The sequence below is a fragment of the Mustela lutreola genome, chromosome 1 (assembly GCF_030435805.1).
Source record: "Mustela lutreola isolate mMusLut2 chromosome 1, mMusLut2.pri, whole genome shotgun sequence".
NCBI classification, from domain to species: domain Eukaryota; kingdom Metazoa; phylum Chordata; class Mammalia; order Carnivora; family Mustelidae; genus Mustela; species Mustela lutreola.
Window position 1 is genome coordinate 161,301,319 of NC_081290.1, and position 22,984 is coordinate 161,324,302.

The 22,984-nt window shown below is 36.8% G+C and overlaps 1 protein-coding gene across 3 annotated transcripts in view; it reads left to right on the forward strand.

The window, feature by feature from the left end:
- KCTD9 (potassium channel tetramerization domain containing 9) overlaps window positions 1-20,777 on the forward strand; it is a 43,281-nt gene extending 22,504 nt beyond the window's left edge. For all 3 annotated transcript variants that reach the window (XM_059177871.1, XM_059177862.1, XM_059177851.1), the window contains exons 7-12: window positions 4,880-4,947; window positions 5,035-5,130; window positions 6,042-6,191; window positions 15,488-15,593; window positions 16,327-16,460; window positions 18,868-20,777. In XM_059177871.1, coding sequence (XP_059033854.1) covers window positions 4,880-4,947; window positions 5,035-5,130; window positions 6,042-6,191; window positions 15,488-15,593; window positions 16,327-16,460; window positions 18,868-18,984 — 671 coding nt within the window. In that variant the 3' untranslated portion in view covers window positions 18,985-20,777. The remainder of the gene's footprint in view (window positions 1-4,879; window positions 4,948-5,034; window positions 5,131-6,041; window positions 6,192-15,487; window positions 15,594-16,326; window positions 16,461-18,867) is intronic.
- Window positions 20,778-22,984: the final 2,207 nt, after the last annotated feature.

Below are 22,984 nucleotides of genomic sequence, written 5' to 3' on the forward strand. Positions count from 1 at the left end.
GTTTCAAAGCATTGTGGTCTGAAAATATGCAGGGAATGATCCCATTCTTCTGGTACCTGTTGAGACCTGATTTGTGACCCAGGATGTGATCTATTCCGGAGAATGCTCCATGTGCAGTAGGGAAGAATGTGTATTCTGTTGTTTGGGGATGGAATGTTCTGAATTTATCTGTGATATTCATCTGGTCCAATGTGTCATTTAAGGCCTTTATTTCCTTGTTGATCTTTTGCTTCGATGATCTGTCCATTTCAGTGAAGGCGGGTGTTAAAGTCCCCTACTATTATTATATTATTGTTGATGTGTTTCTTTGAGTTTGTTGTTAATTGGTTTATATAACTGGCTGCTCTCATGTTAGGGGCATAGATATTTAAAATTTTTAGATCTCTTTGTTGAACAGACCCTTTAAGTATGATATAGTATCCTTCCTCATCTCTTATTATAGTCTAAGGATTGCGTCTCCAGCTTTCTTTTGATGTTTATTAGCATGGTAAATTGTTTTCCACTCCCTCACTTTAAATCTGGAGGTGTCTTTGGGTCTAAAATGAGATTCTTATAGACAGCTTATTGATGGGTCTTGTTCTTTTTATCCATTCTGATACCTTGTGTCTTTTGATTGGGGCATTTATCCCATTTACATTCAGGGTAACTATTGAAAGATATGAATTTAGTGCCATTGTATTGCCTGTAAGATAACTGTTACTGTATATAGTCTCTGTTCCTTTCTGGTCTATCTTACTTTTTTTTATTTTTCCACTTTTTTTTTTTTTTTTAAGTTTTCATTTATTTGACAGACAGAGGTCACAAGTAGGCAGAGAGGCAAGCAGAGAGAGGGGGGGAAAGCAGGCTCCCTGCTGAGCAGAGAGTCTGATACGGGGCTCGATCCCAGGACTCTGGGATCATGACCTGAGCTGAAGGCAGAAGCTTTAACCCACTGAGCCACCCAGACACCCCAGCTCTAACATATTATTAATTTCCATATTGATTAGGTCCCTAGCCTTCAGTACTTCCTCTTGTTCTTTTTTTTTTGTGGTGAGTTTTTCAGCCTTGTCATTTTATCCAGATAAGAATAGATGAATGAGAGAACAAATACTAAGAGGTTAACAATGACCCGAGAAAAATATATACTAACCAAATCAGGGGGAGAAGAAAGGAGAGAAACAAATATATGAATATATATTTTTAATTTTTATTTTTATTTTACGTATATATATATACATGTATATATGTATACACACATATACATATGTGTGTGCATATATATAATATAATATTTTATATATATATATATATATATATATATATATATATATATATAAAAAATACTGGTGCATAGAATAGAGCCATACACTTGATTTTGAGTGTATTTTGGTCTGTTAAAAGAAACTATCTCCCAAAACTTTGAAGAAAGAAAAACTTACATATATTTTAAAATAAAGGTAAACATATCAAAGGGATGGAATATTACTGTAAAGATGAAAATTACATATATTTAAAAATAAACACGTCAAAGGGATGGAATATTACTGTAAAGATGAAAATTTAGAAAGATTCTAAAAAAGCATTGATAAGAAGTTGGTTGAAAAAAAGAGGAAAGAATGTTATCGGGCTGGAGACTAGAACAAAGCCATACAGTAGATTTAGGGTATATTTTCATCTATTAGAAGAATTGTATTCCAATTTCCTTTAGAAGAAATTGTATTCCAGTTTCTAATTGGAATTTCTAATACAATTTCTAATAGAAATAGAAATAGAAATTGTATTCCAAATTTTTAAAGAAAAAAACCTGTTTGTATACAAAAAATAGGTTAACTACAATGAAGGGATAAAATATACCCATAACAATGAAAATTTAAAAAGATTTTTAAAAGGGTATTGTTAAGGTAAAATAGTTTAAAAAAATTAAAATACGGAAGAGAAAAGGTTAAAAAAATTTAACTTTGGAAGAGTAAAGGATCATGGGGAAAAAGCCATTTATTCCATGTGTTGCTTTCCCCTAGCTCTGGAGTTCTGCAGTTCTCATTGATAAGTGAACTTGGTCCTAGCTAGATGTTCTTGCTGATCTTCTGAGGGAGGGGCCTGTTGCAGTGATTCCCAAATGTCTTTGCCCAAGGTGGAATTGCACTGTCCTTGTCAGGATCCAGGCTAAGTAACCTGCTTGGTTTTGGTCTCTGGAGCTTTTATTCCCTGAACACTTTCCATATAGCTTTGGCGGACGGTAATGAGGATGGTGGCCTCCCAATCTCTGGCACCGCAGGAGCCGAGAGCTCAGGGCCCCACCCCTCAGTGCACCCTCAGAGAAAAGCAGTCAATCCCTCCCATTTCCGTGGTCTCCAGCTGCATTCTGTGCTCACCTGGCCTGTGACTGAGCGTTTCTGTCTCTGGTGCATGGTCCTGTTTGGAGTCTAGAAACCCAGCAGATTTCTGCAGTGTACTTCCGTGCTGCTCCTCTCAGGAGGAAGGAGGGAGTTCTCCCTGGATCTGCTACTTGTGGGGCCCCTGCTCCGAAAGCAGTGGCCTGACTGCGCTGGAGATTATGGTTTAAGGTAACCCCAAGCTTGAGTCCACTGCGTGGCTCTTTAGCCTGCTTCCCTGCTCCGATACCTGGGGCTCTGTCACAGTCCGGTACCCTGGTCTTTTTGTGACCCCACTGGTCCTGAGACCATACTGTCCCCGTGAGGGCTCCGCTCCCACTTAGCCTCTGGAGCAATGTCCCTCAGTGGACAAGACTACTGAAAGTTCCAATTTTGTGCTCTACTGCTCTACCTCTTGCAGTGAGCTGGCTCCATGCCCCACATTCTCTCTTCCCATCTGTTGCCTCGGAATCACTTCTCCGCATGTCCTACCTTCCAGAAAATGGTTGATTTTCTGTTCCTAGAATTGCTGCTCTTCCTCTCTTCTATTTCCTATTGAGTTTGTAGGTGTTCAAAATGGTTCAATAACTATCTAAGCTTAACTCCTGGGACCTGATATTTATGCGTCCTACTCTTCTGCCAAGTTGCTCCTCCTATTCTATTGCATATCTCTCTTAATACTTATGTCAGCTTTGTGGAGAAAGTGATAATACTACCATTTCACAATGTAAACAGGAACTTTAAGAGAAAGAATACATAGCTTCTCTAAGGCAAAAAAGGAAGTAAGGGGCAGAACTGGGATTCAAATCTAATTCCTACTGGTGCTGACAGAAAATTTGCTAAATATTACTTCCTTTTCTCAACTATGCCCCATAGGTGCCTTTTGTGTTCATAAGGCTTTTCTGGAATTTTTAAAGTTTTGATTCTAAACCTAAAAGTAGGGGGGAAAAAAATCCTTACTCTATTCTTGGGGGCTCTGATTGACTCAGAAGATCTAGGCACACTGAGAGTGAAACTCATTAGAAATCTCATTTTATGGTGGGTGTCTACCAGGGATAGATAGGAAATATGGCTGCCCCTTCATGAGGAATCCAAAGATGAGGCCACTCTGGCGTGGACTGGAAATTGTTATGTCAGAACAGCTGCCTAAGTAGTGTGCTATTCATCAGATGACCTTTGTTTTGCAACTGGAATATTAGAAGCGGAAATGGGCTTTCCCTGAGAAGATCATAATCTTCCCAGATAACTGCTGAGCTTCCTATATCTACCTATAGTTACCCTTATTGGCTTGGAACTATTCAAAGGAAGAGATTATGTCACTTAACTTTCTTTGTCATTTCTAATCCTTGGGAATTTTTTTTTTTTTTGGTAAAGATTTTATTTATTTACTTGAGAGAGAGACAGTGAGAGAGAGCATGAACGAGGAGAAGGTCAGAGAGAGAAGCAGACTCCCCATGGAACTGAGAGTCTGATGCGGGACTCGATCCCGGGACTCCAGGATCATGACCTGAGCCGAAGGCAGTCCAACCAACTGAGCCACCCAGGCGTCTCTAATCCTTGGGAATTTTTTTTAACAAGTTAAAAAACTTAGCTAGATAACTGAGGTCTTCATTTGAAGGAAAATGGATTCTAATTTTCTTCCCAAATATCCTGATGAAGATGTTTAATAGATGTAAGAATATACAGTATATATACTAAGTCACCTAGAGAATGTACAGATTTTTTTTAACCGAGTTAAGACAAGCAAATGATACATAAAAATCCCTTTTATCATTTAGAAATAGTTTTTTTTATCATTTATTTTATTTTATTTATTTATTTGACCGAGATCACAAGTAGGCAGAAAGGCAGGCAGAGAGAGAAGAAGGGAAGCAGGTTCCCTGCTGAGCAGAGAGCCGGATGTGGGGCTCAATCCCAGGACCCTGGGATCATGACCTGAGCTGAAGGCAGAGGCTTTAACCCACTGAGCCATGCAGGTGCCCCTAGAAATAGTTTTTTTAATTGATTCTCCTTCAGAGAGTGTTCTGAGTCATTCTGTTTCTTTTATTTTGAAACTAATATACTTTTATTTATTTCTATAATTTCCTGATTCAGTAAGTAAAAGAAAGTTGTCACAAACCCATTCATATCTACTCCACTGAAGAAGTCAATGAAATGTTTAAGATGAGGTGAATTAATCATTTATTAGATTCACAATCAAACTTATTTCAATTATTTTAGGGACTCATAAAATTAGGAGGTTTTGCCTGTGGCCTATTATCAGAAAATTTAGAAATATAGAAGGTTTTCATTCTGATTCATTAGTTTCCTGTTTTTATTTTGCTGAATGTAAACTATGTAGAAAAACTTTATATTACATATATTTAAAAGTATTCTGTATACATGTTCTACACTTGAGTTATTTTTCTTGTATATTGATTGCCTGCTTGTTAAATTTCACTTGTATTGTGAGGATTTAACAAAGAATTTTTTACAAATATTAAAATGAATAGTTTTCTGTAAAAGTCACATCGTTTTTATTATGATAGGTGTGTTAGAAGAAGCCAGATTTTTTGGTATTGACTCATTGATTGAACACCTGGAAGTGGCAATAAAGGTAAGGCTCTTTTTACATTAGCCAGTGTTACAGTTATTTAGCTGCCTCCCAAAATGCGTCACTGATTTCTTAATAATCTGTTTCAAGAATTCTCAACCACCAGAGGATCATTCGCCAATATCTCGAAAGGAATTTGTTCGATTTCTGCTAGCCACTCCAACCAAATCAGAATTGCGTTGCCAGGTAATTAAAGCAGACTTTTATGTGAATTATTTGTGTCAGCAAAGCTGTGAGTAAAGTTTAACATTTTTCTTGGATTTTTTTTTTTCCCCTCATGTTCCTTTTTCAGGCAAGATACAGTTTAATTATGGGTGATAGCATTAATTTAATCCCAAAATGGTTAGCAAAAAAAGAGATGTAATGGCCTTTTTTATTATCTAATATGCCCCATGTGGCAATTTGAATAGTTCATCAGAATTGCAGCAATTAAAATAAAAAGTCCATTCTTCGTACATTTGTTATATATGGCCAGTCAGTGGTAGATACTTTTATGTATTAAAGATTTTATAAATCTCAATACTTACTTTTTAAGAATAAAACTACCTTGAATTATTGAATACTTATAAAATAGATAAAAATATATAAACAATACCTATTAATACTTACATGGCCAACAGAGACCGTTCTTTAGAAGTTTTTGCACATGGGGCAACTGGGTGGCTCAGTGGGTTAAGCCTCTCTGCCTTTGGCCTGGGTCATGATCTCGGGGTCCTGGGATTGAGCCCCATGTCGGGCTCTCTGAAAAGTGGGGAGCCTGCTTCTCCGTCTCTCTCTCTCTGCCTTCCTCTCTACATATTTATGGTCTATCTCTGTCAAATAAATGAATAAATCTTTAAAAAAAGAAAAAAGAAATGTTTGCACATAAATAAAGTATAGCCAGACTGGATTTTAATGTTATATTTAAAGTTGTTTTTCTAAGAACCCATTAAGGATGCTGGTTTTATATCTAAGTTTTATCTGATCATGTCTTCTAGTAAACTCCAAATGACTGACCTGCCAGTTGCTTCTAAGAAACTTGGGGTTAGCTACAGTCATTAAATGTAATATAACAGATGGTTTAAATTTTGTGACAGTTTGTCTTTTCTTAATTTTAGGGTTTAAACTTCAGTGGTGCTGATCTTTCTCGTTTGGACCTTCGATACATTAACTTCAAAATGGCCAATTTAAGCCGCTGCAATCTTGCACACGCTAATCTCTGCTGTGCAAATCTTGAAAGAGCTGATCTCTCCGGATCAGTACTTGACGTAAGAATCATTTTTTTGTTATAAGAGAGAATTAAATGTTTAGTCTCTTGAACAGTATCAACAAGCAGAAATGATCTCTCTCTCTCTCTCTATTTGGGGTTTTATTTGAAAACATGGTTTAAGTTGATAAAACCCAAGGTTCTAAAAGTGAAATATGTTAGTTTTGCAACTTTAATATCCTTCAATAAATGAAGACCTGAAATATTTAGCAACTAATAAGAAATGAAATCTTGAAATTAGATCCTCATCCCTTCAATATACTGTACTTTAAAAGGACTTCTATTTTAAGTGAATTAGGAGGGTAAAGCTGAATAGGACCTTTGAGATCTTTTATTCAGCCCCATTCTTGGAGTGGGGAAATATTGCTCTACAGGTATTTGGCAGAGATATTGTGAAATAAACATGATGTGTGTCAGGTTGTGTAAGTTAGCATCTCTGTGTCTCTCCTTCTCTCTCTCTATATATATATACTTATGTGTGTGTGTGTTTACCATGTTTGTGTGTATATATATATATACATTTGACCCTTGTACAACACTGGGGCTGGGGCATTGGCCTCTGCGCAAAAATCCACATATAACATTTGATTCCCCCAAAAGGTAACTACTAATAGTCCACTGTTGACCAGAAGCCTTACCAATAACATGAACAGTCAATTAGCATTTTTTTTAAGATTTTATGTATTTATTTGACAGAGAGATCACAAGTAGGCAGAGAAGCAGGCAGAGAGAGAGAGAGAGAAGCAGGCTCCCCGCTGAGCAGAGAGCCCAATGTGGGCCTCAGCCCCAGGACTCTGAGATCATGACCTGCACTGAAGGCAGAGGCTTAACCCTCTGAGACACCAAGGTGCCCCAAACATAATTAGTATATTTTTTATATGTCGTCTGTATTATACACCCTACTCATACAGTAAGGTAAGATAGAGGAAAGAAAATGTTATTAAGAGAATCATAATGAGAAAATACATTTATAGTACTATACTATACTGATTTTTAAAAATCTACATACAGGGGACCTGGGTGGCTATCGGTTGATCTTGATCTTAGGGTCACAAATTTGAGCCCCACATTAGGCTCCACATTCAATCCCAGGACCTGGGATCAAGACCTGAGCCAAAGTCAGATGCTTTACTGACTGAGCCACCTAGGCACCCCTCTATTTTTAGTTTTTTGAGGAACCTCCATACTGTTTTCCACTGTGGCTGTACCAGTTTGCATTCCCACCAACAGTAGATGAGGGTTCTTTTTTCTCCACATCCTTGTCAACACTCGTTATTTCTTGTGTTTTTTATTTTAGCCATTCTGAGAGGTATGAGGTGATAGCTTATTGTGGTTTTGATTTTTGATTTGCACTTCTCTGATCATGAATGATGTTGAGCATTTTTTCATGTGTCTGTTGGCTATCTGGTTGTCTTCTTTGGGAAAATGTCTATTCATATCTTTTGCCCATTTCTTAACTGGATTATTTATTGTTTTGTGTTGAGTTGTATAGGTTCTTTGTATATTTTGTGTGTTAGCCCCCTATTGGATATTTTATTTGCAAATATCTTCTCCCATTCAGTAGGTTGTCTTTTTGTTTCATTGATGATCTAATTTGCTGTGCAGAAGTATTTTCTTTTGGTGTAGACCCAATAATTTAATTTTGTTTTTGTTTTCTTTGCCAAAGGAGACTTACGTAGAAAAATGTTTCTTTGGCTGATGTCAAAGAAATTACTGCCTGTGTCCTCTTCTAGCATTTTTACAGTTTCAAGTCTCACATTTAGTTCTTTAATCCATTTTTAGTTTATTTTTGTGTATGGTTTAGGAAAGTGGTCCAGTTTCATTCTTTTGCATGAAGCTGTCCAGTTGCCCTTACACCATTTGTTGAAGAAACTGTCTTTCCCATTGTGTATTCTTGCCTCCTTTGTCACATTTTTTTTTTTTCTTTTGACGGGGACAGGGCAGAGGAAGAGGAAGAGAGTATCTTGAGCAGGCTTGATTTCACAACCTAAGGTCATGACCTGAGCTGAAATCAAGAGTCAGATGCTTAACTGAGTTGCCTAGGCACTCCTCCTTTGTCATAGATTAATTGACAATAAAAGTGTAGCCTCTTCTATACTCTATGCTGTTCTGTTAACTGTCTTCTGTTTTTGTGTCGATATTATACTATTTTGATTATTATAGCTCTGTTTTATACCTTGAAATCTGGGATTATGTTACCTTGAGTTTTGTTCTTCTTTTTCAAGATTGCTATTTAGAGTCTTTTATGTTTCCATATAAATTTTACGATTATTTGTTCTAGTTCTGTGGAAAATGCTATTGGTATTTTGATTGGAATTGCATTAAACCTCTAGATTGCTTTGGGTAGTATGGACATTTTAACAGTATTGGTTCTTCCAATCCATGAGCACAGAATATCTTTCTATTTGTGTCATCTTCAGTTTGTTTCATCAGTGTGTTTTATAGTTTTTAGAATATAGGTCTGTCATCTCCTTGGTTAAGCTTATTCCTAGATATTTTATTCTTTTTGGTGCAATTATAAGTAGAATTGTTTTCTTAATTTTTCTTCTACTTCATTATTAGTGTATAGAAATACAAACAGATATCTGTATATTCATTTTTGTATCCTGAGACTTTACTGAATCCAATTATCAGTTTTAGGATTTTTTAGTGAACTCTTTTGGGTTTTCTCTATAGAGTATCATATTATCTGCAGATAGTGAAAGTTTACATCTTCCTTACCAATTTGAATTCCCTTTATTTCTGTTTTCTTGTTTGATTGCTACGGCTAGAACTTCCAGTACTATTTTAAATGAAAGTGGTTCAAGTGGATATCCTTGTCTTGTTCCTGATCTTAAAGGAAAAGCTCTCAGTTTTTCCCAGTTAAAGATGATGTTAGCTATGGGTTTTTTAAGTATGTTCTTATTATGTTGAAGTGTGTTCCTTTAAACCTACCTTGTTGTGGGTTTTTATCATAAATGGATATTGTACTTGTTAAATGCTTTTTCTCCATCTATTGAAATGGTCATATGGTTGTTACCTTTTTTTTTTTTTAACATGATACGTCATGTTGATTGATTTGCAAATATTATTTTTATTTTTGTATGCTGGAAATAGACCACTTGATCATGGTGAATTCAGTTTTTTTTAATGTGTTGTTGAATTTGGTTGCTACTGTTGAAGATTTTTGCATCTGTGTTCATCAGAGATCCTGGCTTGTGGTTTTGTTCTGGTTTTTTATAGTCTTTCTAGTTTTGGTATCAGTAATAACACTGGCCTCACAGAAGGAATTTGGAGGCTTTCCTTCGTCTTTTAGTTTTTGGAATAGTTTGAGAAAAGTAGGTATTAACTCTTCTTTAAATGTTTGGTAGAATTCACTTGTGAAGCCATTGGTCCTGGGTTTTTGTTTGATTGGAGTTTTTCAGTTACTTATTCAATTTCATTGCTACTAAGCAGTCTGTTGAAGTTTTTTATTTCTTCCTGATTCAGTTTTGGGAGATAATCTATATTTCTAGGAATTTATCTATTTCTTCTAGATTGGCCCATTTATTGGCACATAATTTTTCATAGTAATCTCTTAAAATCCTTAGTATTTCTGTGGTGTATCAGTGGTTATTTCTCCTCTTTCATTTTTTTTAAAATATTATTCGTGTCCTCTTTTTTTTTTTCTTTAATGAGTCTAGCTAAAGGTTTATCAATTTTGTTGAACCTTTCAAAGAATCAGCTCTTGGTTTCATTGATCTGTTGTTCTTTTAGTCTCTTTTGAATTTATTTCTATTTTAATCTTTACTCTTCATTCCTTCTACTGGCTTTGGACTTTGTTTATTCTTCTTTTTGTAGTTCTTTTAGGTGTATAGTTAGGTTTGAGATTTTTCTTGCTTCTTGAGGTAGGCCTATAGTGCTATAATCTTCCCCTGAGAACAGCTTTTGCTGCATTCAAAGGTTTTGGACCATTGTATTTTCATTTTTCTCCATGTAAAATGAAAATGTTATTAGATTGCTAATGCTAATTAGCAATTAACATGTTGAACATGTTAATAAACATTAACATGTTTAGTATCTTATTATTTAATCTCCCATGTATTTGTGTTCTTTCCACTGTTTTCTAGTTTCATGCCATTATGGTCAGAAATTTGCATGGTATGATTTCAGTCTTTTTGATCTATTCTGGAGAATGTTCCCTTTGCAACTGAAAAGAATGTGTATTCCACTGTTTGGGGTGGAATGTTCCAAAATAACTTTTAGATCCATCTGGTCCAATGTGTTACTCAAAGCCACTGTTTCCTTGTTGATTTTCTGTCTGGTTGATCTATCCATTGATATAAGTGGGGTGTTAATGTCCTGTACTTATTACTGCATTATATATTTTTTTTTTCCCCTCCTGTGTCTGTTAATAGTTCCTGTAGGTGCTCCAAATAAATATTTGCCATTGTTATATCCTCTTGTTGCATTGTTCCCTTTATCATTATGTAGTGTCCTTTGTTGCTTGTTACAGTCTTTGTTTTAAATTCTATTTTGTCTAAGCTATAAGTTTTGCTACCCCAACTTTCTTTTCACTTCCATTTGCATGGTAAATGATTTTCCATTCCTTCACTTTCTTTTTTTCTTTTTTAAGATTTATTTATTTGAGAGGGTGAGTGAGCAGGGGGAGGGGCAGAGGAAGAGAGAGAATCCTCAAGCAGAGGCTCCCCACTGAGTTTAGAGTCTGACATGGGGCTCAACCCCAAGATCATGAGCTCATGACCTAATTTTAAGAGTTGGGTGCTTAACTGACTGCACCACCCAGACACCCTTCCACTTTCAAACTGCATGTATCTTTAGGTCTTAAATGAGTCTCTTGTAGGCAGCTTATAGATGGTTCTTGATTTTTTAGCCAGTCAGTCAGCCTACATTACATCAGCCTACTTTTTTTTTTTTTTTTTTAAAGATTTATTTATTTATTTATTTATTTACAAGAGAGAAAATGAGCAGTGGGGGGAGGGCAGAGAGAGTAGGAGAGAAAATCCTCAAGCGGACACCGTGCTGAATGTGGATTGTGAAGCTGCGTTCAATCCCAGTACCCTGAAATTATGACCTGAACCAAAACCAAGAATTGGACGCTCAACTGCCTGAGCCACCCAGGCACCCCAGCCTATATCTTTTGATTGTAGCATTTAGTGTATTTACATTCAAAGTAATTAATGATATGTATGTACTTACTGCCATTTTGTTACTTGTTTTACAATGGTTTTTGGAGTTCTTGGTTTCCTTTTTTCTATTGCTCTCTCCCTTGTGGTTTGATGGCTTTCTTTAATGATTTATTTGGATTCCTTTCCCTTTATTTTTTGCATATCCATTACAGGTTTTTGATTTGTGGTTACCAGTAGGTTCATATATAACATCTTATATGTACAGGTATCTGCATAAGGTTGGTGGTTGCTTAAGTTTGAACCAATCTTAAATGCACTAAATTTTTTACTCCCCTCCCCACCCCCAACACACAAACACACACATTTTATTTAGATGGTGTCATATTTTATCCTTTTATTTTGTGAATCCCTTGATTTATTTTTATGGGTATAACAGATTTTAATGCGTTGGTGTTTTAACTTCCATAGGTTTTATAAGTGATTCATCTACTACTTTTATTATATTTGCATTCACCTGTGAAATTTTTTCCTTTCCTAATTCTCTTACTCCTGATAATGTCCTTTTTTTTTTTTTTCCATTCGAAGAATTGCCTTTAACATTTCTTGTAAAGCTGGTTTAGTGGAGATGAACTGCCTTCTACTTTTGTTTGTCTGGAAAACTTTCTCTCTCTTTCTATTCCTAATGATAGCCTTGCTGGGAAGAGCATAACTGGTTTCAGGTTTTTACCTTTTAGCACTTTAAATATGTCATGCCACTCCTTTCTGGCCTCCAGTGTCTGCTGAAAAATCAGCAGATTGCCTTATGGGGTTTCCCTTGTATATAACTTTTTTTTTTTCTTGGTGCTTTTAAATTCTCCCTTTATCACTACTGTTTGCCATTTTCATTATTATATCCCTTGGTGTGAACCCTCACCAATTGATTCTTTTGAGGTCTCTGTGCCTCCTGGATATGGATTTCTCTTTTGTTCCCCAGATTCAAGTTGTTTGCAGCTATTATTTCTGGAAACAAATTTTCTGCCCCCTTTCTGTCTCTTCTCTTTCTGAGATCTGTGTAATGCATATGTTACTACACTTAATGTCACTGAGTTCCCTTAATGTAGTTTAATTTTTTTTTCTTTTTTCTTTTTGCAGTTCATCTTGGTGGATTTCATTACTCTGTCCTCCATCTCACTGATCCATTCTTCTGCTTTCTCTGGTCTACTGTTTATTCCCTCTAGTGTATTTTTAATTTCAGTTCTTCATCTATGATTGGTTCTTTTATATTTTCTCCCTCTTTGTTAAGGGTCTCACTGAGATCCTTCTCTCTCCTCAGATCCAGTAACTCTCTTTAGGATCATTTCTTTGAATTCTCTATCAGGCATATAGCTTATTTCCATTGCATTTAGCTCTTATTTTCATTGCATTTAGCTGTGATTTTGTCCTATCCTTTCATTTGGGACATATTCCTCTGTTTCCTCATTTTGTCTAACTCTCTGTATCTGTTTCCATCTATTACAAGAATCAGCTCTGTCTCCTGCTCTTAAAAGTAGTGGCCTTAGGAAGAAGAGGTCTTGTAGTGGCCTGTAATCCAATGGTCCTTATTCACCAGAACCAGGCACTTTGGGCAGAGGTGTCTCCCCTATGTGTTGCATGTGCTTTACTGTTGTGGCTGAGCTGCTTTTGCCTTCAGTCTGGTTGGCTGCTTCAGTGCATTTTCCTTGTGGGCACAGTTTGGTCCCTGTGCTGTTGAGTTCACAGTCTGGGGCCACCTTGGGCTTATAGTTGGGTCAGACCGGATGCCAGCCCCCAGCCTGTTGCTGGTGCTACAGTCACACCTAACTGCAAGGTGCTCTCCCTGTGCTGTCACCTTGGGAACTGTTGATAATAGTTACAGCATATTTTACCTGGGTGCACATCAGAGAACCAGAGACATTTATCTTCATATTATCAGCTTTCAATCTGGTTAATATTTTAATATTTAAAATACAGTCATTGGGGCACCTGGGTGGTTCTGTGGGTTGGCCATCTCTCTTCAGCTCAGGTCCTGGGATCCAGTGATCCCATGATGAAGTCCTGCATCGGGCTCCCTGCAGGGAGCCTTCTTCTCCCTCTCCCTCTGCTTTTCCCTCTCCTTGTGCTCTCTCACTCTGTCAAATGGATAAATAAAATCTTTTTTTTAAAAGTTAAAAAATAAAATAGAGTCATCTCTTAGTTATTTTGTCCTTCCAGTCCCTCATTTATCTTACCACTCAGTCTGAGCTTCTGTACTACCTTGTGTAAATGCAAAGGCAGAGATGGGAACGTATGTGTGCATTTCTCAATTTTCTGTGATTTGAAATGATCTGTAGCATGTTTCCCTTTCCATAGAATTGACTATGGGGTAAATGGAATTGCACTTATAAAATACAATTTTTTTGTTAGGTATGGCAATAACATAACTTGATCAACCTTAGGATTTTAGAAATCTTCACTATTATAGTTTTTTTGTTTGTTTGTTTTAAAGATTTTTATTTATTTATTCGACAGACAGAGATCATAAGTAGGCAGAGAGAGGGGGGAAGCACACTCCTCACTGTGTGGAGAGCCCGATGTGAGGCTCGATCCTAGGACCCTGAGATCATGACCTGAGCCAAAGGCAGAGGCTTAACCCACTGAGCCACCCAGGTGCCCCGATTCACTGTTGTAGGTTTTTTTTTTTTTAAGATTTTATTTATTTATTTGACAGACAGAGATCACAAGTAGGCAGAGAGGCGGGCAGAGAGAGAGAGAGAGAGGGAAGCAGGCCTCCTGCGGAGCAGAGAGCCCGATGTGGGGCTCGATCCCAGGACCCTGAGATCATGACCCGAGCCAAAGGCAGCAGCCCAAACCACTGAGCCACCCAGGCGCCCCTCACTGTTGTAGTTTTAATGACAACTACAATTATCATTTATATAGTGCCTTACATTTTTGTATGTATGTGCCTTACAGTTCTTAAGACAGCTTTACGTTCATCATCTACTTTGGTCACAATTAGTGAAGTTCTTTTTTTTTTTTTTTTTTAAAGATTTTATTTATTTATTTGACAGCGAGAGATCACAAGTAGGCAGAGAGAGAGGAAGGGAAGGAAGCAGGCTCCCCGCCGAGCAGAGAGCCCGATGCGGGACTCGATCCCAGGATGCTGAGCCCAAGGCAGCGGCTTAACCCACTGAGCCACCCAGGCGCCCCCAATTAGTGAAATTCTAATGTTAATGTCACCTTTATAGCTTCCTGCCTTATCCAGTTGCTGTTGGAGTTCTGATCTGATGACATTGAATCCTCAGAGATAAATTAACATAATTTAAAATTCTAACATATATTTTATAGTTTTTTACTAGTTTTTTTTTTACTAGTTTTTTTTTACTAGTTTACTTGTTTTGTATTTTGCATTATAATTTGGGTGTTCAGGGTTGTCAGTGTTGTATAGTAGTGGTTGATACAGAAAGAACCAACAACAGTTTGTAGTGTTCTGTAGCCAGATGATGCCTGGAACTGTTGGCCTTAGTATTCTTACCTTTGAAATGAAGGTAGTAATAGCAGGATTGAACATCAAGTTGATTCCTACAGAAATAAGGAAGAGAAATGCCTACCCCTGACAAGATTATGCCTTCTTTACCCATACATTTCAGCTCTCATGTCACAACTAGGGCTGTTCCTGAAAGTAGAAGTAGGATGTCACAGTTGACTCTCCCAACTCTTATCTAACCTTTAATGTTTTGTGTAAAATGGACGTATTAATTGGGCTATTCTTTCTTTTAAAATGGTTCTTTTAAAAGAACTATTTCTGGGGCACCTGGGTGGTTCAGTGGATTAAGCCTCTGCCTTCGGCACAGGTCATGATCTCAGGATCCTGGAATTGAGCCCCTCATCAGGCTTTCTACTCAGCAGGGAGCCTGCTTTCCCCCTCTCTCTCTGCCTCCCTCTCTGCCTACTTGTGACCTCTCTTTCTCTCTGTCAAATAAATAACTAAAATCTTTAAAAAAAAAAAAAAAAACACTATTTCTTAAAATAGTTCTCAATTCTTTTTGGGTCTAGTGAGAAAAGTCTTCATTGTAAATAGAAAATAATTGATGGTGAATGTATGGAATTGAGTTTCCACCCCTTGTCTATCTTTTCTTTTACTGTTTGAGCCAATTTTTTCTTGCCCAAACAAAATTCTGAATGTTAAAACATAGACTTCTCTCTTCCTTGCCAGTGTGCAAATCTCCAAGGAGTCAAGATGCTCTGTTCTAATGCAGAAGGAGCATCCTTGAAACTGTGTAATTTTGAAGATCCTTCTGGTCTTAAAGCCAATTTAGAAGGTAAGCTTCTATCTATAATTACACTGTCTAAGGTAAAAACAAACCATGAAGTAAAAAGCCCAACAAAATAATTGTTACAGGGAAGTCATGACCACTATAGGAAGATACAGATTTCTTCTGTCCTCATACTTGGAGAATGAGCAAAAGAGTAAATTCTTTCTTGGTCTCAGTCATATGTTAGGCAAGAAGTTAGGGAAAATCCAGCCTTCGATCATGAATAAGGCTTTAGTTGGAGCATTAAATACCAGCATCTCAAACTTGGAAACTAAACAGCATACTCTTACACTGATTAAAATGAATTTCAGTTTGCACAAAGCCAGGCAGTTTTTGTCATTGTGATTTAATGTTTTTTCATGAATGCCTGGTGACTGTTGTGTCAGTGAACTGGTCACTTGGTTTCGTTGCAGGTTAGGGACACAGGGTGCTTCCCTTCCTTATAACCTTCCAGAGGCTGCTGTAAAAACGCTACTTGTCTAAGACTGAATTGAATCCTTCCCTCAAAAATATCAACTAAAACATTCTTCATTCATAGTATAAGCAAACAGTTTTTTTAACAGTGAACTCTTTCTGTGTGGAAGTTGGTTGAGAGACAGATTTATGGTTCTCAGAGTTCTTCCAAAAGTTAAAGAAGCCTGTCATCATTCACCTCCATTAAGTCATCCTGTGGTTTTTTGAAGGTAGAGGACTATAAATATTTTTAAGTTCAACTACTCCCTAAATATATTCACTTTAGGTGCTAATCTGAAAGGTGTGGATATGGAAGGAAGTCAAATGACAGGAATTAACCTAAGAGTTGCCACTTTAAAAAATGCAAAGTTGAAGAACTGTAACCTTAGAGGAGCAACTCTGGCAGGAACGGATTTAGAGGTGAGTCACCAATTTCTTAGGAGTTTTTGTGAATCCACAGTTACCGGGTATCTCATGAAAATTTATTGAAATCATAAAGTACTTGGCTGGTAAAAACCGGCAGGTAGCATGCCAGCACCGCTGTAAGGATGTTTTTTTATCGATTGCTTGTTTCAACAAATTTGAACCCCAAAGCAGGGTTCAGTTACACAAGTCCTAGCTGCCAGTCTCAGATTTGGCGATTCATCTGACATTCACTCTAAGTTGATTTCCTTTCTCCTCTTTTCCTTGGGTCTCCTTCAGGTAGAGCAGTTTTGATGGGTGTCTTTATTAATCTAATTTATTGTGGATTTTTTTTTTTAAAGATTTTATTTATTTATTTATTTGACAGAGAGAAATCACAAGTAGATGGAGAGGCAGACAGAGAGAGACAGAGGGAAGCAGGCTCCCCGCTGAGCAGAGAGCCCGATGCGGGACTCGATCCCAGCACCCTGAGATCATGACCTGAGCCGAAGGCAGCGGCTTAAACCACTGAACCACCCAGGCGCCCCTATTGTGGATTTTTTTTAAAGATTTTTATTTATTTGACACAGAGATAGCACAAGCAGAGGGAGAAGCGGCTCCCCGCTGAGCAAGGAGCCCAATGTGGGGCATGATCCCAGGATCTTGAGATCATGATCTGAGCTGAAGATAGACGCTTAACTTACTGAGCCACCCAGGAACCCCTCATTGTGTTTTTCTTAAGTTTTAATTCCAAGCAGAATTGAATGGGGTCAAATTATTTTTTTAACTACTTGAGAAATTTAAAAGATATCCAGGTTTGAAATCAGGTTCAAAGCAAGCCTGTTCTAAACTGGAATCATGTTCTTTTTGAATCTCAACTTGAGATTTTAATTTTGTCCATGTATCTCTTTCATCAGAATTCTCTGTGTTGTCTTAATTGCAAATGCAGATAGCAGACTTAAGGGCTATTGGTCAGACTCCAGTGTTGTCCAATAGCACTTTTTGCAATGCTAGACAGGTTCTAAATCTGTTTAGTACAATAGCTACCAGCCCCGTGGCTGTTGAGCACTTGAAATATGGCCAGTGCAACTGAGAAACGGATTTTTAAATTTTATTTCATTTTAATCCATTTAAATATAAGTAGCCATGGGACTGGGTGGCTCAGTGGGTTAAAGCCTCTGCCTTCGGCTCAGGTCATGATCCCAAGGACCTGGGATCAAGCCCCACATTGAGCTGTCTGCTCAGCGGGGAGCCTGCTTCCTCCTCTTTCTCTGTCTGCCTGCCTCTCTGCCTACTTGTGATCTCTGTCAAATAAATAAATAAAATCCTTAAAAGTAAATAAATAAATATAAGTAGCCACATGTGGTTGTTGCCATCATATTGAACAGTACAGCCCTATCCCAGAAAATCTGGCCTATATGGGACTGGAGAGAATAGTAGAAATCTTTTTTTTTTTTTTCTTTTAATGTTTTTGCCTGTTCTCTTGATAGATGTTAACAACAGAGTAGCAGGCCCCATTAAACTTAAAGGCAAAAATAATCAGCCTAAAGCCAAAAGTATAAACCTATTTATTTAATTTCTTATTATTTATTTAATTTTTTAATTAAATTACACACAGTTATTTAATTTTTTATTATTTGGTACTGTCAGACCAAAGATGATGATCCCCCCTACCCTTGGTTTTAGTTAACCATGTAATCAAAGTCTTCCTGATTGCAACTGATTGCAAAGACTAATCAGGTTGACTGTTGAAGGGCAGCTGGTGACATTCTGTCCTAAATGGTTATGTGCCATCGCCCAACATCTCCAGGGACTTAACCAAAATCTGTCTCATCTGTCACTGTGATCGCAGGAGCAATTTTAAAACTTCAAATTGTGGTGGTAGTTAACTGTTATATACATTTATTAAAACTCATTGAACTGTGCATATAATTTGGGATTTTTAAAAAAAGGCAGTTCCCTGCTATAAAAAAGTTCAAGTTGAGGAAAGGCAAAATCTCCTACATAATTTAATTTTGTAAGTAAAATCTCTTGCTCAGATGTTTTTTAATGATGTTTCCCAGCCCTCCTCAGGTCTTTTGTTATTGTTGTTGTTGGATTATAGTAATTTGCACAGATAAAATTTATTACATTGGAGTCCATTCTGGGTTTTAAATGACTGATTCTTAAATATATGAACAGAAGAGACATGCTTCCTCTTTAACCTTTGTTTATCTCTATTTGTGATGGTCAGCCTGAGCATCACCTAGAGAAAAGAAATCCAATAGAAGAAAATCTGACTTTCATCCTAAAACAGAAGTTTTCCAGAAATAACTGATTTTCATGATAACATGAGTTTCATGGGCCCGGGAAATCATTTTGAGAGGGAGCAGAGAAGGCCCTCACCCTGCACCCAAATTTCGTGAATATTGGTTTTGTCTTGCAGAATTGTGATCTGTCTGGCTGTGATCTTCAAGAAGCCAACCTGAGAGGTTCCAACGTGAAGGGAGCTATATTTGAAGAGATGCTGACACCACTGCACATGTCACAAAGTGTCAGATGAGAATTTCAGTGCTGAAGGAAGAAGTCCAAGATGCAAAATATTTTCCTTATCAGTTTTTTTTTCTCCACCCACTCAGTTGTCTAGAAGAAATAACACTGTAAGAGAATTTAAAAAAAAAAAAAAACCATTTAAAGGATTATGCTTGTTCTCAGAGGTGCATAAAGGAAAAAAGTGACTTTTTTCCACATTCTGGTTTTAATGGAGAAGCACTCATGTAATAGATGTAGGGAAGCTAGATTAGCTTGCTGCCTTTTGAGTGGAGGTAGAGGGATTTTCCTGGCTTTATGACCAGGAATAGGATCCATTATATTTGCTTTTAAATAGGCATGATGTGGAAATACCATCTTGGTTTGAAATGTACTTGAGGATTTTAATTTATGAAAAGCACAATATATGCAATTATATTTATTGAATCTTTAGATGCAGTATGGATATTTAAATTGTTAAACTTTATGAAAATTTTGCAGAGTTCAGGTTTATTAATAGCTTTAGTGATGCACTCCCCTACTTTAAATACCTGTCACGCTGTGTGAATATGGTGAGATCAGATTCCCCAAGGCTCTCTTTTCAGGTTCATTTTTATCATGTTTATTTTTTAGAACAAAGCAGTAGCTAAATTAAATCCTCAGTTCTTACTGATTGAGACAGAGTGAAAGAAAAGACATCATTATCAGCTCAAGTTAAGGTGGAATTCTCCAGATGGACAAAGAATTTACCTATTGCTACAGCTTTTAAAGAGCATCATTAGAATTTCATGCAAAGCAGGTTCCACTCAACGCCAGACCAGGCAATTTTATCAATTTACACTACTCGCCTTGTTTCCTCCTGTATAGTCAAAATAAACATAGGAAGATATGTCAGAACCAAAAAACCAAGGTGCATTATTAATTTAATTCAAATGCCAAATAGTTTAAACAGGGCCAGCTTAGAAATAGGCATAAATCCCAGTCCACTGCAATCCAAGCTATAAATAAAATATGAATGAGTATGGCAGTCATCTTTTGGGCATTACCATAACTGCAGCTAAAACCCTACAGTGGGGAATGAGGGGACTTTAAACTGACAGTTTGATTATAGCCACCAAAAAACTGAAATAAGAGTAAAGGCATTTGGCTGGTCCAAGGTGTAATACCAATCAGCACCTGTCTTTGACTTCTATTTTCTGGTTTCATTTAAATCAATTCTAGACTTATTTTCTCTAGTCCTCATCTCTGTGGTAGCAGAGACAGGGCCTCTACTCCTTACCAGTAACCCATGTCCTTTTGTCTGCCCCAAGAACAGGGATATAAGCTGTGTCCAAATAGGTTCTGAATTCTGCAGACTCATCAGTTTGAAGCAATGAATCATTCAAAACTACTTTGTCTCCTCTGGGAGAATGACATGTCTTCAATATTTACGTAGCTTCTTCTATATATACATATGCAAAGCTTTCCTTAACAGTAAAAGGTACAATATGCATAGTGGGAGATCGGACCTTTACCAGTGAGGGAAAGCAACTTCAGAAATGAATTATTTTCTTTGCTTTATTATTTTTACCAAGACAGAGAAGTATTGTATTGAGAAATATCTATTTTCATAATCAATATGTGCCTAAATTATATTTAAATCATTTCACTCTGTACTATATATTTTCAGTAATTATAGAACGTGTTATTCATCCACTTAAGGGTACCTCTGTAGACATAACTTGAAACTGCAGAAGAATCCGAAAGAGCTAAACGTGGTATGCTTAGAAACTGCAGATTTTGGATCTAATGTATACTGCATTAATAAATGATGTGAAATGTTGAAAAGGAGTTTCTTGTCATGTTTTTGAAAATCAGCACTTGTAATTTGCTTACATTTCTTCACCATATGTTGATGACCAGCCCCAAGGGTCGGGTTGGAAATGAAAATGCAACATTATAATTAAAACCGATTAGTCTCTTTGAAAGTGCCATTCAGGCAAATTTACTTCTTAAAGTGTGATTATTTTATGACCCTCTTTTTAAAATCCATCATGCTAACAACACAAAGAGATCTCATTAATTCTGAAAAGACAAGACTGCCTTCCAGTAATACTTTGAGTTAATTTGAGTTACTCTTCAGCTGATGAACATTAAAAGTTAGCTTTATTAGGTTAACATTTTCCCCAAAACATTCTCACCTAACACCTGGGAGAGAGGATTTTGAGGGAGGGGTTTCAAAATAGTAAAACTTCTATTAAACCTAGTGATGGAACATGTCTGTACACGGGTAAAAATACAGGTGGGGGTGGGAGACTAGAAAAAGGTCAAACCTAAATTAACATTACCAACATGGATAAAATTCAGTACTTGTGTAATTACTCAGGTTGTAATATAATCTAGTTCTTCTAATTAGTTTCAAAAAAATTTAGTAGGAAATACTGCAGATTCATTTTCTTACAAAGGTTACTATCTAAAATCAGGACTTGGAATATTTTCTCCAGTTGCTCATTTCATGAATTGGTGACTTACACTGTAGATCTACCCCCATGTCAGCTTCAAATCATGTTTAACGAAAAGCCCTAGAATTTCATTAAATTTCCAAGGAGGTATTATCTTTAAAAGGTACACCTCTGTGAAGAAAAGTGGTTACGTTTTCTGTACAAAGCACCTTAATGCAAGGATTAATTCTCTGAAAGCCTTTCACAATTTATAATATGCCAGGAGGAGTTCACCATGGATTCCTCCTGCTGAGATTTTACATTAGGCAAAAAAGAGGGTTGTATCCATCACTCATCAAGATTATGGAGTCATTATTGTAACACTTAAGTAGTTTTGAGAATGTTGAAAGTGAAACCATTTTCCCTCTAAAGCCATACACTTTAAGATCTGGAAATTTCTAAATTGAGAAAAAAATTATGACAAAACATAAAATCCATTCATGATAAATGGTCTATCCTTGGAACTATGAAAAGCTTCAAAGTTTATCACTAAACATCAAAATTCCATTAACTGCATGTTTGATCTCTTACATGATACTGTAGAAAATGAATCTGGCCTTTGCCCTTGAGATCTATGTGCCCTAAGAATATGACACAGATTTGGCATAAAGCATACTGTATGTATTTTTATACTATGTGGCTGTGTTCATCCCAAAATTGCAAAACATGTTTCAAAAGTTTAATACCAACCGATAGAAATAAGCTACAAGAAATCCACTGATGCGTAACCAAAGAGAAGTGCTTAACATGAAATAAGGGTCAGATGTCTTACCTCCTTAGTCCTGACCAGTGACCACTTCTGCTTACACAACACTGTTAGAAGCACACCTCTTTCAGCAAATGGGAAATCCGTTGGAGAATTTGAACACTATTCAAACATAATGAACTCCTGTTGAGAAAGAGCCTCTCATTACCTTTGTATTACAGTGAGATGAGATAACTTTCAGGTCAAAATGGCTCTTAAAATTATTCAGTGTCTAAGGAAATAAAATAATTTAAATGAAATTAATCACTTTATTTTTTTTCTTTAAATTCCCCTCTGTCTGCAATTATACTTGAAAGCTTATCCCCTTCTCTACCCTATCATGAGACTCTGACAGCCTCCACAGAAATGGCTGACGAAAGCACAGAGTTAAGTTGCCCTCCACATTGCTCTTTATGCTGACATCTTGCAAATGTAGTTGATCCAGAAGACACTGGGCAATGACTGATTGGTTTAGATCTTACCTGAGGAGAAACTGCCAATCCTAGCTCTAAGATGAATATTCTAGTCATTTTTAACCATTTTACAACTTAGCTAATGTAACAGGCCTCACACACAATTGTACAGGAAGATTTAATTCTGTGTCTGATAAAACATATCTTTGATGCAGAAATAGAGGAAGTCTAATCTGGTTTAAAGGTCCTTACTTTTTATTCATTCATTCATTCATTCTAACTTAAACTTACTGAATGCTGACTAAATGCTAGGGATTTAACAGGCTTTTAAATAAGATGGGCTCCTTGAGTCTCCTGAGTCACAACCCAGCAGTAAATTAGGGGAAGACAATCATG